The sequence below is a fragment of the Drosophila arizonae genome, chromosome 5 (genome assembly GCF_054131065.1).
Source record: "Drosophila arizonae isolate 15081-1271.41 chromosome 5, UAZ_ARI_1.0, whole genome shotgun sequence".
Taxonomy (NCBI): Eukaryota; Metazoa; Arthropoda; class Insecta; order Diptera; family Drosophilidae; genus Drosophila; species Drosophila arizonae.
The window spans coordinates 630,488-645,017 of NC_142925.1; the positions used below are offsets into that span (position 1 = coordinate 630,488).

Here is a 14,530-nt window from a genome sequence, read left to right on the forward strand (position 1 = left end):
AAGTGTGTGTATAGGACAGAGATAGAAGTAGCAGTTGATTGGTTTACTGTCGTTTATTGTTCTTTTCGCTTGATAACACTAATTATTATTTTCATATATTTGTTATTATTGCTGATGATGTCAGTTTATGAACTCTACATATATCAGTATAGTATATGGCTCAGATATCTTTACACACTGTTGTCGTTAATTGATTGATTTCTTTAAATTTATTTTGCGTTCGAGGTGTTGTTTTGTGGGGCGACGTTAACTAAGCGACGATTTTCTCTCAACTAAAGCAAAAAAGCGAAAACCGAAACCGAAAACCGAAAACTTTTGCTATGAAATGTTTTTCGAGCTACACACGAAAAAAGAAAAAAATATAAAAAAAACTGAAAGAATCTTTTCAAGCAAGTGGCAGACGACGTCGCTGCCTTCGTCGACGGCGACGTCAGCGCCGCTGCCTGCATTATATGGCGGCTATATGTGCGGGCACTAGACGTTGCCAGCTAAATCCCAGAGCCCCCCTCTCTGCTTCTCTCCCACTGTCTCTCTCCCTCTCTCTCACTCTCTCTCGCTCTCTCTTTCTCTCTCTCTCTCTCGCTCTGTTCATACCAGCGGCTGCCAATGTCTGTCTATATAAATATATATATGTATATACATCTGCACTATATATATATATCTTCTATATCTGCATATTTTGTTATTGTATTTTGCTAATTGTTTGCATTTTGTTTTCATTGCCCAGCAGAAGAAGGGAACTTTGGATGTTTCAAGTGGAATTATTAGTTGTTTGTTTGTTTTTTCGGTTTAGCTTTTTGATAAGCTCTATCTCCATCTATTTAGTTCGTATTTCTAGTTAATTAGCTAAACAGACACATTTATCTGGCCTAAAGGAAATTATCTTCTAGACAGGAGAATGTCTGCAGTAAATAGAGGAGTTATCTCTAAGCCGAATCATATGACATCATATTTGAAGTAAAATTTCACTTTCCGCTAAGTCCAAGACGTAATTCCCATTTGATTTTCGTTTGTGTGTAATTATAAAAATATATATTTTATTTTTATGTATTTCAATATCATTTATATTTTATTATACATATATATATATTTCGTTTCAAATTTATTTAAATTTTTTTTATTTTAATGAATTTCGTATTCATTTTTATACTCTGCTGTTTTAATTATTTATTTCTCTTAGCTATTTTCCTATTTTATTATATATTTATGATTATAAATTCATATATGTTTAATTAAATATTACAAATCATTGAAAATAATTTATATTGTATTTTATTTTTATTTTATTTTTTTTTTTTTTTTGTATTATATTGTTTGTTGTTGAACATATCCATTTTGCAGCATCAGCTGAAGCCCTCAAGCGACTTTATTCCACTCGCATGTTTTTAATGAAACTTTCAACTTGAATACAAAAACACAAATCAAATTGTTTGAAAATAAAAAATTGTTGCGCAGGCAACTTGAAAATTTAATTCATTTCATTTTTTATTTTCGAAAAAGCCGCAAAAAACGTGAATGAAATATATATGATATAGAGATATTATATACAGATAAATATGGCATAAAAAGCTCAAACGATTTTAAACAACTTAACAAGAACAAGAGAAAAGGAAACAACAAATGCAAAAACAATAAATAAATAAACAAATACAAACAGATAGTATAATACACTCAACCGCCAAGCGGTGCGCAAAAACATTTTCAGCTTTTTAATTAAATCATGTTTTCCACACCAAAAACAATAACTAAACAAGTAACTAGTATTGTTGCGGCACTACTCGACTTGAAAATACCCTATGCGTCCTATATCAAGAGCTGAACTAATATGTATGCTATATATATATATCGTCTCTAAATAATTCTTACACTCCATTTCTTTTATACTTCCAAGATATCATACTCTTGTACAGACTGATCCCAATGTTCTTATAGGCATAAGAGCTGGACTAGACTCTAACTCCTATATAGACGAATTATGACTCCTCAACTCTTATACTTTTATACACCAATACACAAGCTCAATTATCAATCGAATAACAACAAAGTTTGTAGTACAAAAAACGAGATAGATAGAAATACGATCATCATAACAATTCGACTATATGAGCATTTCAGGGGCACGGAGAAGAAGAAGCAGAAACAGAATCAGATCTGACAAACAATTCTATATAATTAAAAGTTGTTAGCCACACGCGCGATGAGCAGATAACCCAGAGTTAATTAAGTTTCGTTTGGCATAAGGTAACAGGTAACAGTTACAGCAATTAAATCATTTAATTTTCACACTTTTTCACTTTTATCTCTTTTTATTTCGTTTGCTGTTACGTCAAAGATTACGCATAAATTATTTAAAAACTTGTGAATTTGTTTTCGTTTTTCATTTTTGCATTTCGAGTGAGTCAACAAAACAAAACAAAATCGAAAATCGAAACTGGCTGCAGTCGCGGAACTCTTTATGAATCATAGAAGCCGGTTTTTATTTCTCCAAAAAACCAGAGCAATTACATTTATTTTTAAGAAAATATTGATAATTATTAAGAAAACACAAAACACTCACTTTAATATTTTTTTTTTTTTTATATTTTAAACAATTTTTTGGTATTTTTGAAATATGACGCAAAAAGTGAAGTTTGTTGTCAAAAACTTTTCGGTGTAGTACAAAAAGCCGCTGAACCGCGCGCGATCGTTGCTTGAAGACGAATGACAACGGCAAAGGCGGCCGATCGCAGCGTTAAAGTCAGAGAGAGAGAGAGAAAGAGACAGCCCGAGATAAGGCAGTCGAAACAGAGGGAGAGAGAAAAGGGAGAACGGAGCAAGGCGAGCGAGCGCTTGCCACTTGCAGAGAGCGCAGCGTGCCACACACAACCAATCAACAGGTAAAACGAAAGGTGAAAATGTATACAAAGAGAGAGAGAGAGAGAGAGAGAGATGTATATGTGTGCGTGCTGTGGCTGATAAGATAAAAACGCAGAAACAAAAAAAACAACAAAAAACGCGCCAAACTCAAATTTTAATGAAGTCAAAGATTTGCACAGGCAAAAAAAAGCGAGAAGAGGATATGATACACAAGAAGAGTGCTAAGAGTATATATGTGGAATACAGTTTGTATATATAGAATATACATATATATGTATGTATATTTATATATATAGTTTGTAGTTCTATATTTAGGTTGCATGCCACAGCAAAAGCAGAAACACGCAAAAACAACAACAACAACAAAACTGGTTACTCCAGTTGCCCAGATAATCTGGGTGACGGCTCCAACAACAACAACAACAACAACAACAAACAACAAACAAACAAGCAACAGGCATCGTTCGCTGATTCTTGCGCTGATTTTCCTTTTTAGCGCCCCAAAAAAAAATTGAGAAAAAAAAGTAGAAAAAAAGCGAAAATCAAGGCGCAACAGAAAGCAGACACAAAATGCAGCAAAAACTTGAAGTCAGAAAAAGACTGCAACCAAAACAGCTGTAAGCAAGCTAAGCTAAAAAAGCTAAACTGTGAAGCCGAAAATATTAAAAAGTTGACAAAAATAAGGGCCAAAAGCAGCAAAGAAAATTCGGAAAAGCCTGCATAAACAGTTACAAAGTCAAATAAAAATAAACAGCGAAAATCTGAAAGACTAAAAATATTAATATTAGGGCAAAAAAAAGCTGAATGCATATGACTATAAAGCAACCAAAAGTAGCTTTTAAAAATTTCTAATAGTAAATGTGAAATAAAATTAATAATAAAATAAAGAACGAAATATTAGAGCCGCAAAAAAGCTTTAGAAATGCCACAAAATACTGAATTTGCATGGAAATGGCACAAGCTTTCGCCATAAAAAAGCTAAAAGGAAGCATTGAAAAAAAAAACGGCACAAAATGCAGCCAAAACAGCCTTTAAAAAGACTGCGCAGTTGCATAAACCGGTTTGCCAGCTACCTCGCCCTCTGCCTGCCACGCCCCCTGCGTAAACCCTTTTTGGCCAGCCCACTTGCTGCCCTCAAAAGCTGTTGCTCCTGCCCGATCTCTCTCTCTCTCTCTCTCTCTCCCTTTCTGTACCGCCAACTGTTGCCCTCTCCCTTTAATTCGGCATCTCTCGAGCTAAAGCTAAAGATCATGTCCCAGCCAAATGGGCTGTAAATCATTTAGCGGCTATTTTGTTTGTGCCCAAGCTGAGGAAAAGAGAGCGAAACGGCCAAGAAATATCTGAAAAATGTCACGCTTGACTTTATGTTATTCTGCGTCTTCTGCTTGTTCCTCTTTCCTTTGCTGGTTGAACAATTTAATAACACAAAGAGGCAAAAAACAGGAAGCAATTAAAGCGTTAAATGACCAATTCAAAAATTGCACAGCGTAAAGAAAGCAAGCAGAAAGAACTTTATTTGTAGTTATGTAATTATTCCAAATTAATTTTAAATTAGTTTTTAATTTGCCGCCGAATGTGAGTGAAAGTTCTTCATACATAGATGGCGCCAGTTAGCTCAAAAACAGATCACTTTCAGTTCGATGTTGAATTGAATGAATTCAAACTGCATATCATTCGCCTATTGCTAATTATATTTATATACTTTTAAATTTGCCGCCAAATGAACAAAAGCAGACGCTCAATCCAAACATAGATGGCGCTAGTTACCCGAGACGGAAACCAATTCAGAATATCAGTTATTTGGCTGAATATGTCATAGTCAAGTTACACAACCAGCAAGCAGTGCAACCATTAATACGTTTCAAGGTTTATGTCTTGGCCAGCCATTAATTCGCTTAAAGGTTTATGTCTTGGCTATGGCACAGTTTGAGAAGCACTGAGGTCTGCTATATTTCTATACAGTAAATACACGCTAAAACATAAAATAGTTTCAATTCATTTATTTAATATTACTATTATAGAAAATTTTATAGTAAATTATACATTTAGGGTAGAGCATATATATGCAGGGTATATATACGTTACATATATAAAGGGCATCTGTTCTGTCATCATCTATTCATTACTTTTTGACTGTCTTGTATAATTCCCGTTAAAAGAAACAACTCATTTCGCATTTGCCATTTCGAAATTTAAATTGTGAAATTTGTTATTGGCTTTTACAACTAAAAGCTAAAAAAGATACCAAAACACTTTGATGCTGGCCGCAATCGAGTCCAAGCCGAGTTTTGTGATCTTGTGCGAAATATATATAAAGTGCATTAATGGATTTACGCTTCGGTTTTGGTCATTGTGAATTGATAATTGTGAATTGCTTATTGTGAATGTAGATCACGATCAAATGGCCGCAGCCGCAAATGGAGCGCAAACAAGACGAGTTTCTCACCTGCGTGAGGCGTGTCAATTGGAAATTGAGTAATTATACACCTCTGCTGATGTATGGGAAGGGGAAGGGGAGGGAAGAGAGAGAGAGAGAAGACTCTCAATATCTCTCAATCTGAATAGAAGACGGACGGACGGAGAGAAGTAGTCGAATGAGAGGCGTCTAGGAGAGAGCAGAATGGAATACGTAGCGCAGTATACGGGAAAAGAAAGGGATTTCACATATAAGAATATGCATAGAGACAACAGATGTAGAAGTAGAATGCGTGAGAGGAAGGAGAGAGCAGAAGAGGGCCTCTATCAATCCCATCTGCAGCAGAGACTGTAAATGTGTAGAGACAGGTGGGAGCTTCGGGGGAGAGCGGTAGAGGTAGAGCAGCATTTCCTATTTGGCTGGCTACAAGAAAACTCGTTTTAATTTGTTTGTTTTGTCGGCAATTAATATCCTGCAAAACTAAAAATATGGGGTATATATGACTGACGTAGTGTAATGAATTTATGCAGTTATCACATATCAAATTTTCTATTTTCTATTATTATTCCTATGCTGTTTCCAGGGTATCTGCGAGTCATTCAGACACTCATATACCAAACTCATTTTCGCCGCTTGGTCAATTGCAATTGATTCGTGAAATATTTTGCCTTGTCTGTCAGATTTGTCGTTGATTTTATTGCATTTCAATTGGCATCGGCGCTTTTTGGCTCAACACTAATTAAAAATTCGGACATTTGTCTGAAAAGGCCTTTTGGAGACTTTTTTACAACTATCGGGCTCAAAGACACAAAAACACGTGCATTAATTAATTTGTCAGGTGAATTCGATCAAAGTCAGAAATGGTAATGGAAATGGAAATGGAAAACGGAGCCAAGGCAAAAACTGTTATGCATAGTTTTCAACATATCTGACAGCCCTAAAACTTGCAATGAGCAAGTGGTGGCAACCCTAGAGTGAACCATGGCAACCAACAAAGGGAAACAACAAAAATGTAGCTTTTTCTGTAGACCCCACTGGAGTTTACAGCTTTATTTTTATCCAAGGGTGGCAACCCTAGACGGAGCCATGACAACCTGGAAGAGGCACAACACATGAGCGTTAATCAGATAATACTCTGTTTTTGGAGCCCAGCCAAACTGAAGTCAGATGTACGAAGCGGGCAGTGAGCAAATCAATTGCAACGGCGCTCTCATAGAACTGCCCTCGCTGCAGGTAGTAAAACCAGGTGAGGGTGATAGAGACAGTGTGAGAGACGGAGAGTGGACAATCTGCTGACGACAATCTTCAATTAGCGCCCAAAATGCCAACAGACGCAAACATCGATTGGCTGCTCCACATTTATTTCACACGCCGCCAATTCGAAAGATGCCGCCGACTCATCGCGCGTGAGCTGAATCGTCATTTGAATGCGGAGTACCTGTACTTTGTGCAGGTGAGTGCCTGACTTCGACCGAAATTATATTGAACTACTCACTCACGTTGATCCACCCCAGGGCCTAATTGACCGCGAAGCTGGCAATAACATCGAGGCGCTGCGCAACCTTCAAAGGGCAGCCGAGCTGAACTCCAAAAATATTGAGAACTTTAAGGAAATCGGAAGGACTCTGTAGGTCAACCACACTGGCCAACATGGCTATGCATGCAGTTTCAGTGTAGACTTGGGCTGAGAGCAAATAGAATAATGTGGAAAGGAAGATGTTCCATGCTTAAGTATCCTCCATTTATGCGAGATGTTCCTGAAGAGTATATAGGTTTCTTCCGCTCTTCTTTCCACTACTTTTAGATCACGTCTTTTATCACATTGGTATCATTGGGTCCAAGTTATAAGAAAACATTCTCTCTTTCTTCTCCCTCTCTCTCTCTCTGTCCAGCTACCTTATGGGTCGCTACAATCAAGCACTCAGCGTATTTCGGGATGCCGAACAGCAGAGTCCTCGACCGGATCACGAGATCTTTCATTACCTGGGCGAGCTGCTCTATCGCTCAGCCGCCACACAGCCCCAACTGGAGGCAGCGCGACAGCAGCAAAAGGAAGCGCGAGAGTACTTCGAGCGGGCCGTGCAGACGGGCAAGAAACAGGAGAGCTACATTCGACTGGCCGAGCTCTACCGCAAGGAGAAGGAGTACCAGAAGGCCATCGATGTGCTCGAGGCCTGTCTGCAGTTAGTACAAGTCTCAAGTCTATTTACTTCATATTTCTCATTCTCATTTGCATCTCAGTCTCACGCCGGAGAATGTGGAAGTGCTGACAGAAATCAGCGTGCTCTACTTGAAAATCAATGAAACGCAAAGGGCGTTTGATCGCTTGGCTGAAATTGTGAATTTCGCAGGAAACTGCGAGCCGAAAGGTTTGCTGGCCCTGGGCGCCATTTTACAGGTGAGCAGTTGATTGGCAGCACCTGCTCGCTCGAATTTCACGATTTGCGACACCTTCGACAGTCGCGCAACGATGTGGACGGCGCCTTAAGCAAATACAGCCAAATCGCAGATGCCGAGCCGGAAATTGCAGAGCTCTGGAACAACATTGGTCTGTGCTTCTTCAAAAAGCAAAAGTTCATTGTGGTAAGCAGAGAGAGTGAGAGACAGAAAGAGAGAGAGAGAGTTACTTGATTTGTTCCCCAGGCGATTTCATCTTTGCGCAAATCGATTTGGCTCTCACCGCTCAACTACAATGCGCTCTACAATCTAAGCCTCATATACATTGCCTGTGAGTATTGCCTATGAAGGGTAGTTGACTATTGAAATACCCTGTAACTAAACGATAAGAGTGTAAGCAGTACGACTATAGAGGACTACCTCTTCTAATATTTACTATCCTCCTTTTATGTGATACTTCGTAAAATCAACTGGGCCCAAGGTTTTCCTATTTCCCCCTTACAAACTCAGGCTCTATCAACATCACAATTACGATACAATAATTACAGCACCGTCTTCCTTCCGCAAGCAGAGCCCGGATTTCAGAGTTTCCCGCCCCCTCTTTGCCTATACAAAGTCCTTAATACTCAATACAATACAATTTATATTAATTTCCTATTGGCCTATATTGGTCTGTAGGTCTTCTTCCAAACATAGACTTCACATTACAGTTAATATTATATTTATACACAAAATAATGATTTATATATTTGCATTGAAAGGTTTCTTTCCGTCCTTCCATGCAGGCGTCATTCCTTAGCTGCTAGGCAGAAAATTGTAGTCTTTTTATGGCATTTGACCTTCAAATTACAATTAGTGTAATACTCATATTGATTATATTTGGACAGCCAACAAAGTCTTGGCTGCTCTTCTGCCCCTCTGCGCCGCCAAGACCATCGCTTCCATAGGAAACAAGCCCACTCAATAAAAGCAACGCCTAACAAAAATAATGAGCCTTTGGGAGAGACCTTTCATAAATGTCAAAAACAACGCAAAAATAAAGGAAACGAGCAACATAAAAAACAATTGACAGGTCCTTGAAATATTTTCGCTTTTTATGCTCATTGTTGTTCCCGTTCTCCTTTCTCCTTCCCCGCCTCCTTGTTGTTGTTGTCTAGCAGTATGTTTTTGTTATTGCTTTCTTTTTAATATTTAATGTTGACGTGACCCCTCGACTGTCAAACAGCGGAACAATATGCGAGCGCCTTTCACACTTTGGCCGCAGCCATCAACCTACGCAAGGACAATGCCGAGTGCTATATGCTCCTGGGCTGTAAGTGCTCAACAGAAAGTCAGTCAATGAAATGGGAATACCCTCTCTCCCTCTCTCTCTCTCACTTTCTCTTAGTGTGCCTGCGCAAACTGGACGACATGGAGAATGCGTTTGTGGCTCTCGAGCGTGCCTGCAGCCTGGCCAGCGGCAATATGCGACATCCGCTGGTGTTCCTCAACTTTGCGCTCTTCTGCTTTGAGACCGGGCGCCTGGCCTTGGCCACCGAGCACTACAACCGCTTCATGAGTCACGCTCAGGATTTATTGCTGCCCACTGAAGTAAGTCGCGTGCTCTATCAGCGTGCCCAATGGCTCCTGGCCAGGTCATTTGATTAGCACATTTTGTTCTGATCCTCTTTTCTCTCTTCCTCCTGAATTACTGTACTCCATTGCTTCATACCCATTACCCTTCTAACTCCCTTCTTTTTACCTCCTCGTTCTCCTCTAACCTCCTCCCATATCTTCAACTTATCTGCTTCTGCTCCTTTCACTTCTTTTGTCCTATTAACAGCTCTGTTATCTTACAACCCTCATATTATTTTAATTACCTTCTCGCTTACCTTCTCTCCCTCTTCCTCCTCCTTCATATACCACAACTTGTTTCTACTCCCTCCAATTCTTCATCCTTTTTTAGAACTCAAGCCACAAATATTTCACATCAGCCGCATTTCTGTAGCTTTTCTACTGTCATATAAAAAAAGTCCTAAAAATTAATTAAACCGAAATGAAAGTTGGAAAATTTATCGAAACAAGAAGAAAACATTTAATTGGCTTAACAGATTGGATAAATAATCAGGTAAATTAGGGAAACTTTTGAAAGTAGGATGAGGCATATTATTAATATATTATAGGTGGGGTCGAGCAGAAAGTATGTGAAGCATAGATTGTGATCTTTAAAGAAGAAATTGCAATACCAAATCATTTTCTATCTTTAGACACCAGAGACAGAGAGAGGGAGAAACACTCTTAGGGATTGTTTGTAATCATTGAATTTGTATAAGGCTTTATTGCAATTCCATCAATATATAAGTCCCGCTGCTTGTTCAGTATAAATTCCAGGCCACAAAACTAAAGTCGCTGCTGCGCATCTCGACGCACAGCCAGGGTATACTAGGCGATGGCGACGACTCCATGCGAGCAGGAGACGCGGATGCAGCCAACCGGGATGTGTTGCAGGATGAGCTACCGCTAGAAGTGAATGCTGTGGTCAGCACTGGCAATTGAAAAGAGAAAACAATAAGGAGAGTGAGAGAGAGAACTGAAATAATTAACTCACATCGAACATTTATTTGAAACTTGTTCAAAATTGAAATCAAAAAGCGTGAAAACAAATGCGTGCGATTTGAAGCCAATGCAAATACATTAGCCACGCGACCTTAAAGCTACATTTGTAATTAAATCTACTTAATATATCTATATAGTATACATATATATTTACATATTCATATGCTGGTATCATAATATTAATGAATTGTGTGTACTTAATTCTCTTTATAAAGTTCAATTGGAAGAAGAGAACAAAACAGCTCAAGGGGCTCATTTGCTGCTTTGTTCTCTTTAACCAGTTTTTTTTTTTTTTTCATATTTTTAGTTTATAATTTTCAACTCAACTTTAATGCGTATTTAATAATTAGTGTTGAATAATTTTGTTTTTTATTTATCTCCTTACAAATTCTCACTTCGTCACTTTCCATTTCTTAATCTCGTATTTTATACATATTTTAAATTTATTAAATTTATTTTTATTGTATGCATAAAAAATCGTATATAATTCTTAAACGCTAATAAACGCTGGCGTTTCTTATCTCAGAATCATGAATAGTTCAGTTTAGTAAATTAATATTTATTTATATGAATATATATCAATAAATCGATATATATCTATAATACATCTAATTTCAAGCTGTATTAAAAAATTCGTTTCAAAACTCGTTTTATGTGTCTGCTAAATGGAAATGACACTTAATGCCCTACAAAATATGCAACGCGCCGGGTCGACTCGACTCGACGGTTTCTCCTAGTTTTGGTATACCCTAAACGCCCTGGCTCACAGTTTCAGCTGAACTTTTTCAAAGCTCATATCAAAGCGCATCTTTGAGATGCCCCCATAACCAAATTCAATTCGAAATCTCAAGCGAAACATCTGTCATCATCTATGTCTAACTACTTCTCGACCAGCGTCTGTTCAGCCGCTTCTAGACACAGGTGGTGGTCACTCGAGTGAGGCGCGTCATCTCGCTGCTGCCGAAGTGACGCTTGAAGAACAGAGACCGGAACGTGGTGCGAAACTGTTTGGACATGAGTCCGTAGAGCACGAAGCCCACAGCCGCATTGATGAGTGCCAGCAGGTCCATCAGCTCCCCGAAGGGCGGATAGCAATGGGCGAAGAAACACTTCTCCAGCACGCCAGACAACAGGCCCAGCAGACCCTGCGGAAACTCCGTGACCAGGAAGAGTATCAGCACAGCCACCAGGAGGAGAGTGGTTCGATCATTGCGGCGATCACAGCGCGGAGGTCTGCAGAAAGGGGAAACACAAGTCAGACGTCAGACAGAGAGAAGTAAAACGATTAGAAGAAGAGCGAAACACAAATGCATTCAGTAGCATGAAACAAGTAAAATGAAACAAGAAATGAAATGAAAATCAAAGAGATACATACAAATATATTAAGCAAACGAAGAGAAGGAGCGAGTAGAGATGACACTAAATAATGAATATGAGACAGTGGAAAGAAAATAGAAATGGGTAAAATGACTGAAAACATGTAAACAATGATGAATGTGAAACAGTGGAATGGAACTTAACTGAGGCAAACCCAAGGCTGAACTTAAGCCGTGAAACAGCGAAATAGAAATGAAACTTGAAGAAATGGTAAAGGTAAAGGTGAATCAAACAAGCATACTTAGCCCAAAGGGCAAAAGAGAAACGAAAAGTGACGAATTTCATCCCAATTGCTGAACCCATATCAGGTTAAACAAAGCATAAAACAGGTAAGGATGACAGTCAACAATTTTATTCAAATGGTTGAAGCAAAGGAATGAGATGCATGAAGAGAAAATCCAGGCAATCCAATTCAGAAATGGAAAATGGAAAACAGAAATTAAAACTTTGATGAAAGGTGTCTTCAAAAAGAGTGATGCTCGGTTTTGAAACTGAAATCTGCATCATATGATGAAAAGAAATGAAAAGATGATGTTGAGATTGAACTGAGAAGAGGAATTTCTATAAAAATGAACATTTGATGCAAATTGATGAAATATTATTAAATTATTTTACGTACCGCCTAGACTTTGATTCATTGAGATTTAGCTGAATGGCGTATTTGGTGGGATTGTCGTAGTCCTTCAGCTTGAGACGCCTTCGCGAAGCTTCGCACAGAACGTGCATCAGAACCAGACTGATAACGGTTAGAATGAAGCAGGGAAGCAGCTTAATTATCACGGAATGTATCCAAAAGTTGAATCTACAAGAGCAAAGAGAGAAATTTAGAAGGGTATCTGCTGGTCACTCTGAACCAATTCAGCTCAACTCACCTAAATAGCATAGAGTCCGTGTCGAAGTACACATGATACATGGCCTCGTGCTCTTTGGTGTCCATCTCGTGTGTCTCGCGCACCTTGAACACAAAGTACGTGGGCAAACAGAGAATGGGCGAGACGATGAAGGGGAAGAGAATCGCCTCCCTGGAATGTGCGAGCAGAAAATTGGCGCAGCTGCCATTCGGATGTCTGTGGATTAGAGATGGAAATAGTTTGCTATAAAGCAGAAAAACAGAACAGAACAGAACAGAACAGAACCGAAGACAGAAAACAGAGAAAGAGAGAAAGAGAAGCCACATTTTCCGTCATATTATTCAGTTAGCCGGATTCAGCAGGAGTTCAGGGTGGGGACGAGGTGCTAGGGCTAAACATAATCAACGCCACACTTGACACTCACCTGATGGCCACGTAGCGCCAAACAGCCAGGGTAACAGTCAAGCCAATCGAAATCGTGTGCAGAATCTGTGTGAAGTGCATGTGGACCAGCAAATAAACAGCCCATGCGTAGCTCAAATCCTTCTCGCCTGTAAGCGTGTTAGATATTTATTAAATACACAGTTAAATAAAAGAAAAATATGATAAGATTTAAAGAAAAGTGAAAAATAAATTATTGAAATTTAAAAAAGATTTTTAAAGACAATCAAACGTTTCTTGAAATGTATTCAATATTTGCTTCACTCACCTGGCTTCATATAGATGTATTGATATGTCGTATAGGGTATGTACTCGAGCATCACAAACATATCAGCAACTGCCAGCCATTTCAATATGTTGTTAATGGGCGCCTTGGCCATTTCCTTTCTGGTCAACACCATTATGTTTAGTATGTTGGCTATTGTCCCGAATATGCAAATCTTTACGCAGCGGGAAAACCCAAGAATAGTAAAAGGGGAGATAGAAAATAGAAAATAAAAAACTATTAGGCAGGCTAGCGGTAGCTAAGCATAATGGACGGAAAGATGTCCTGTAAATAATAATTATGCGATCCCACTGCCCAACGTAAATCAAGGCGAAAGCCCAAGCAAACGGTGCTTGAGCATGATGAGTGGAACGATGCCCTGCAAATAATAATCATAGGAATTTCCAGCCTAATATAAATTTTGATTTTATTGTGGCTGAAAGAGAGAGTCTTTCTCGAGCTCACACGTTGATACAGACAGAAGTCTATGGCTATATTGCAAATCATGAGCAAGAATCCATTGTAAGTGATTGGCCACATATATATACATTGTTTGCACATCTTCCATAGAGTATCGGGCATAATAATAACCATAAAGCAGTGTCAAAACAAAGCCATGCATGACCATGTCTGTCTAAACATAGTAATAGAAACCTCACACCAACTACACCACAAGCAAAGTAGACCACACACAGCGCACAATATATATGTATTCACACACACACACACGCACACACGGATCCTCTATTTCCTTAAAAGCTTGAACCCTTTCAGTGTAAATTTTTCATACATTTTATTCAAATGGAGATTCACACATGACTTGTCCAAATAATAAATATCACACTTTATTCGCTCACACAATTGAGCAAAGGGGAGAAACGTTCAAGCTAAAAGTTTTATTGCAATATAAATTATTACGAAAATGATTTGATGTAATTATTAATTCCTGTTTGACCAACATATCATTTTGCTTCAGTTCACTTTCTAATACGGCACTCTGAGCACTCATTTGATTTCCTCTTTGTTTGTCAACTTATCAGAAGCAGAAACCTTGAGCCTCTCCTTTGTGTATCATGATGAAATTGTCCACTCTCAAATTTATAAAAAAAGATGAAGAAGGATAATTAAATTTTGAGAATATAATTGAATTAAATTAAAGACTTGCAATTTTGAATATGACTTAGAACAGGACTAACAGGTAAGAAAGAGATAAATGGATAGACTGTTTAGAATTATGGAATACTTGGATAATCTTTATAGCTTCAACAGTCTCATAGCTAGAGTCTAGAACCTAGAAGCCAGAATGTAGCTAGAATTCAGCTATTAGCCTGC

The 14,530-nt window shown here is 38.4% G+C and overlaps 3 protein-coding genes across 34 annotated transcripts in view; 1 reads left to right on the forward strand and 2 right to left on the reverse strand.

Annotated features, from left to right (window-relative positions):
• The window catches only part of Zasp52 (Z band alternatively spliced PDZ-motif protein 52), a 67,505-nt gene extending 64,789 nt beyond the window's left edge, over window positions 1-2,716 (reverse strand). For 4 of the 20 annotated variants that reach the window (XM_089471944.1, XM_089471934.1, XM_089471941.1 and 1 more), the window contains exon 1: window positions 179-2,520. The gene's annotated coding sequence lies outside the window, so the exon portion shown is untranslated. Of the gene's footprint in view, window positions 1-138; window positions 2,521-2,557 lie in introns of those variants that run through there. The other 16 variants (XM_089471946.1, XM_089471945.1, XM_089471932.1 and 13 more) reach the window with 10 other exon arrangements.
• A 3,335-nt stretch (window positions 2,717-6,051) lies between these two features.
• BBS4 (Bardet-Biedl syndrome 4) lies at window positions 6,052-10,447 on the forward strand. 2 transcript variants are annotated; one of them, XM_089470663.1, is made up of 10 exons: window positions 6,052-6,518; window positions 6,586-6,725; window positions 6,787-6,899; window positions 7,165-7,455; window positions 7,514-7,670; window positions 7,733-7,855; window positions 7,916-8,000; window positions 8,895-8,981; window positions 9,057-9,259; window positions 9,615-9,998. In XM_089470663.1, exons 1-10 carry the CDS (start codon window positions 6,440-6,442, stop codon window positions 9,654-9,656), a joined length of 1,320 nt encoding a protein of 439 aa, XP_089326789.1. In that variant the 5' UTR covers window positions 6,052-6,439; the 3' UTR covers window positions 9,657-9,998. The 2 variants fall into 2 exon arrangements, with proteins under 2 accessions (XP_089326789.1, XP_089326788.1); XM_089470662.1 differs by lacking the exon at window positions 9,615-9,998 and adding an exon at window positions 10,028-10,447 and having other exon boundaries at window positions 6,059-6,518.
• The window catches only part of LOC108615669 (G protein-coupled receptor dmsr-1), a 54,888-nt gene continuing 50,605 nt past the window's right edge, over window positions 10,248-14,530 (reverse strand). For 11 of the 12 annotated variants that reach the window (XM_018010331.2, XM_089470679.1, XM_089470678.1 and 8 more), the window contains 5 exons: window positions 13,202-13,373; window positions 12,917-13,043; window positions 12,514-12,735; window positions 12,261-12,443; window positions 10,248-11,497 (listed from right to left, as the gene is read on the reverse strand). In XM_018010331.2, the coding sequence (XP_017865820.1) occupies window positions 11,176-11,497; window positions 12,261-12,443; window positions 12,514-12,735; window positions 12,917-13,043; window positions 13,202-13,373 (1,026 nt within the window). In that variant the 3' untranslated portion in view covers window positions 10,248-11,175. The remainder of the gene's footprint in view (window positions 11,498-12,260; window positions 12,444-12,513; window positions 12,736-12,916; window positions 13,044-13,201; window positions 13,374-14,530) is intronic. The other variant, XM_018010332.2, reaches the window with a different exon arrangement.

What these genes read in the sequence shown, in the direction of transcription:
- BBS4 (XM_089470662.1), top strand. Translation starts at nt 6,440, where the DNA reads ATGTACGAAGCGGGCAGTGAGCAAATCAATTGCAACGGCGCTCTCATA. An exon ending in CCCTGGGCGCCATTTTACAG is followed by an intron (nt 7,671 to 7,732) that starts GTGAGCAGTTGA and finishes CACCTTCGACAG; the next exon opens with TCGCGCAACGATGTGGACGG. An exon ending in AAAAGCAAAAGTTCATTGTG is followed by an intron (nt 7,856 to 7,915) that starts GTAAGCAGAGAG and finishes TTTGTTCCCCAG; the next exon opens with GCGATTTCATCTTTGCGCAA.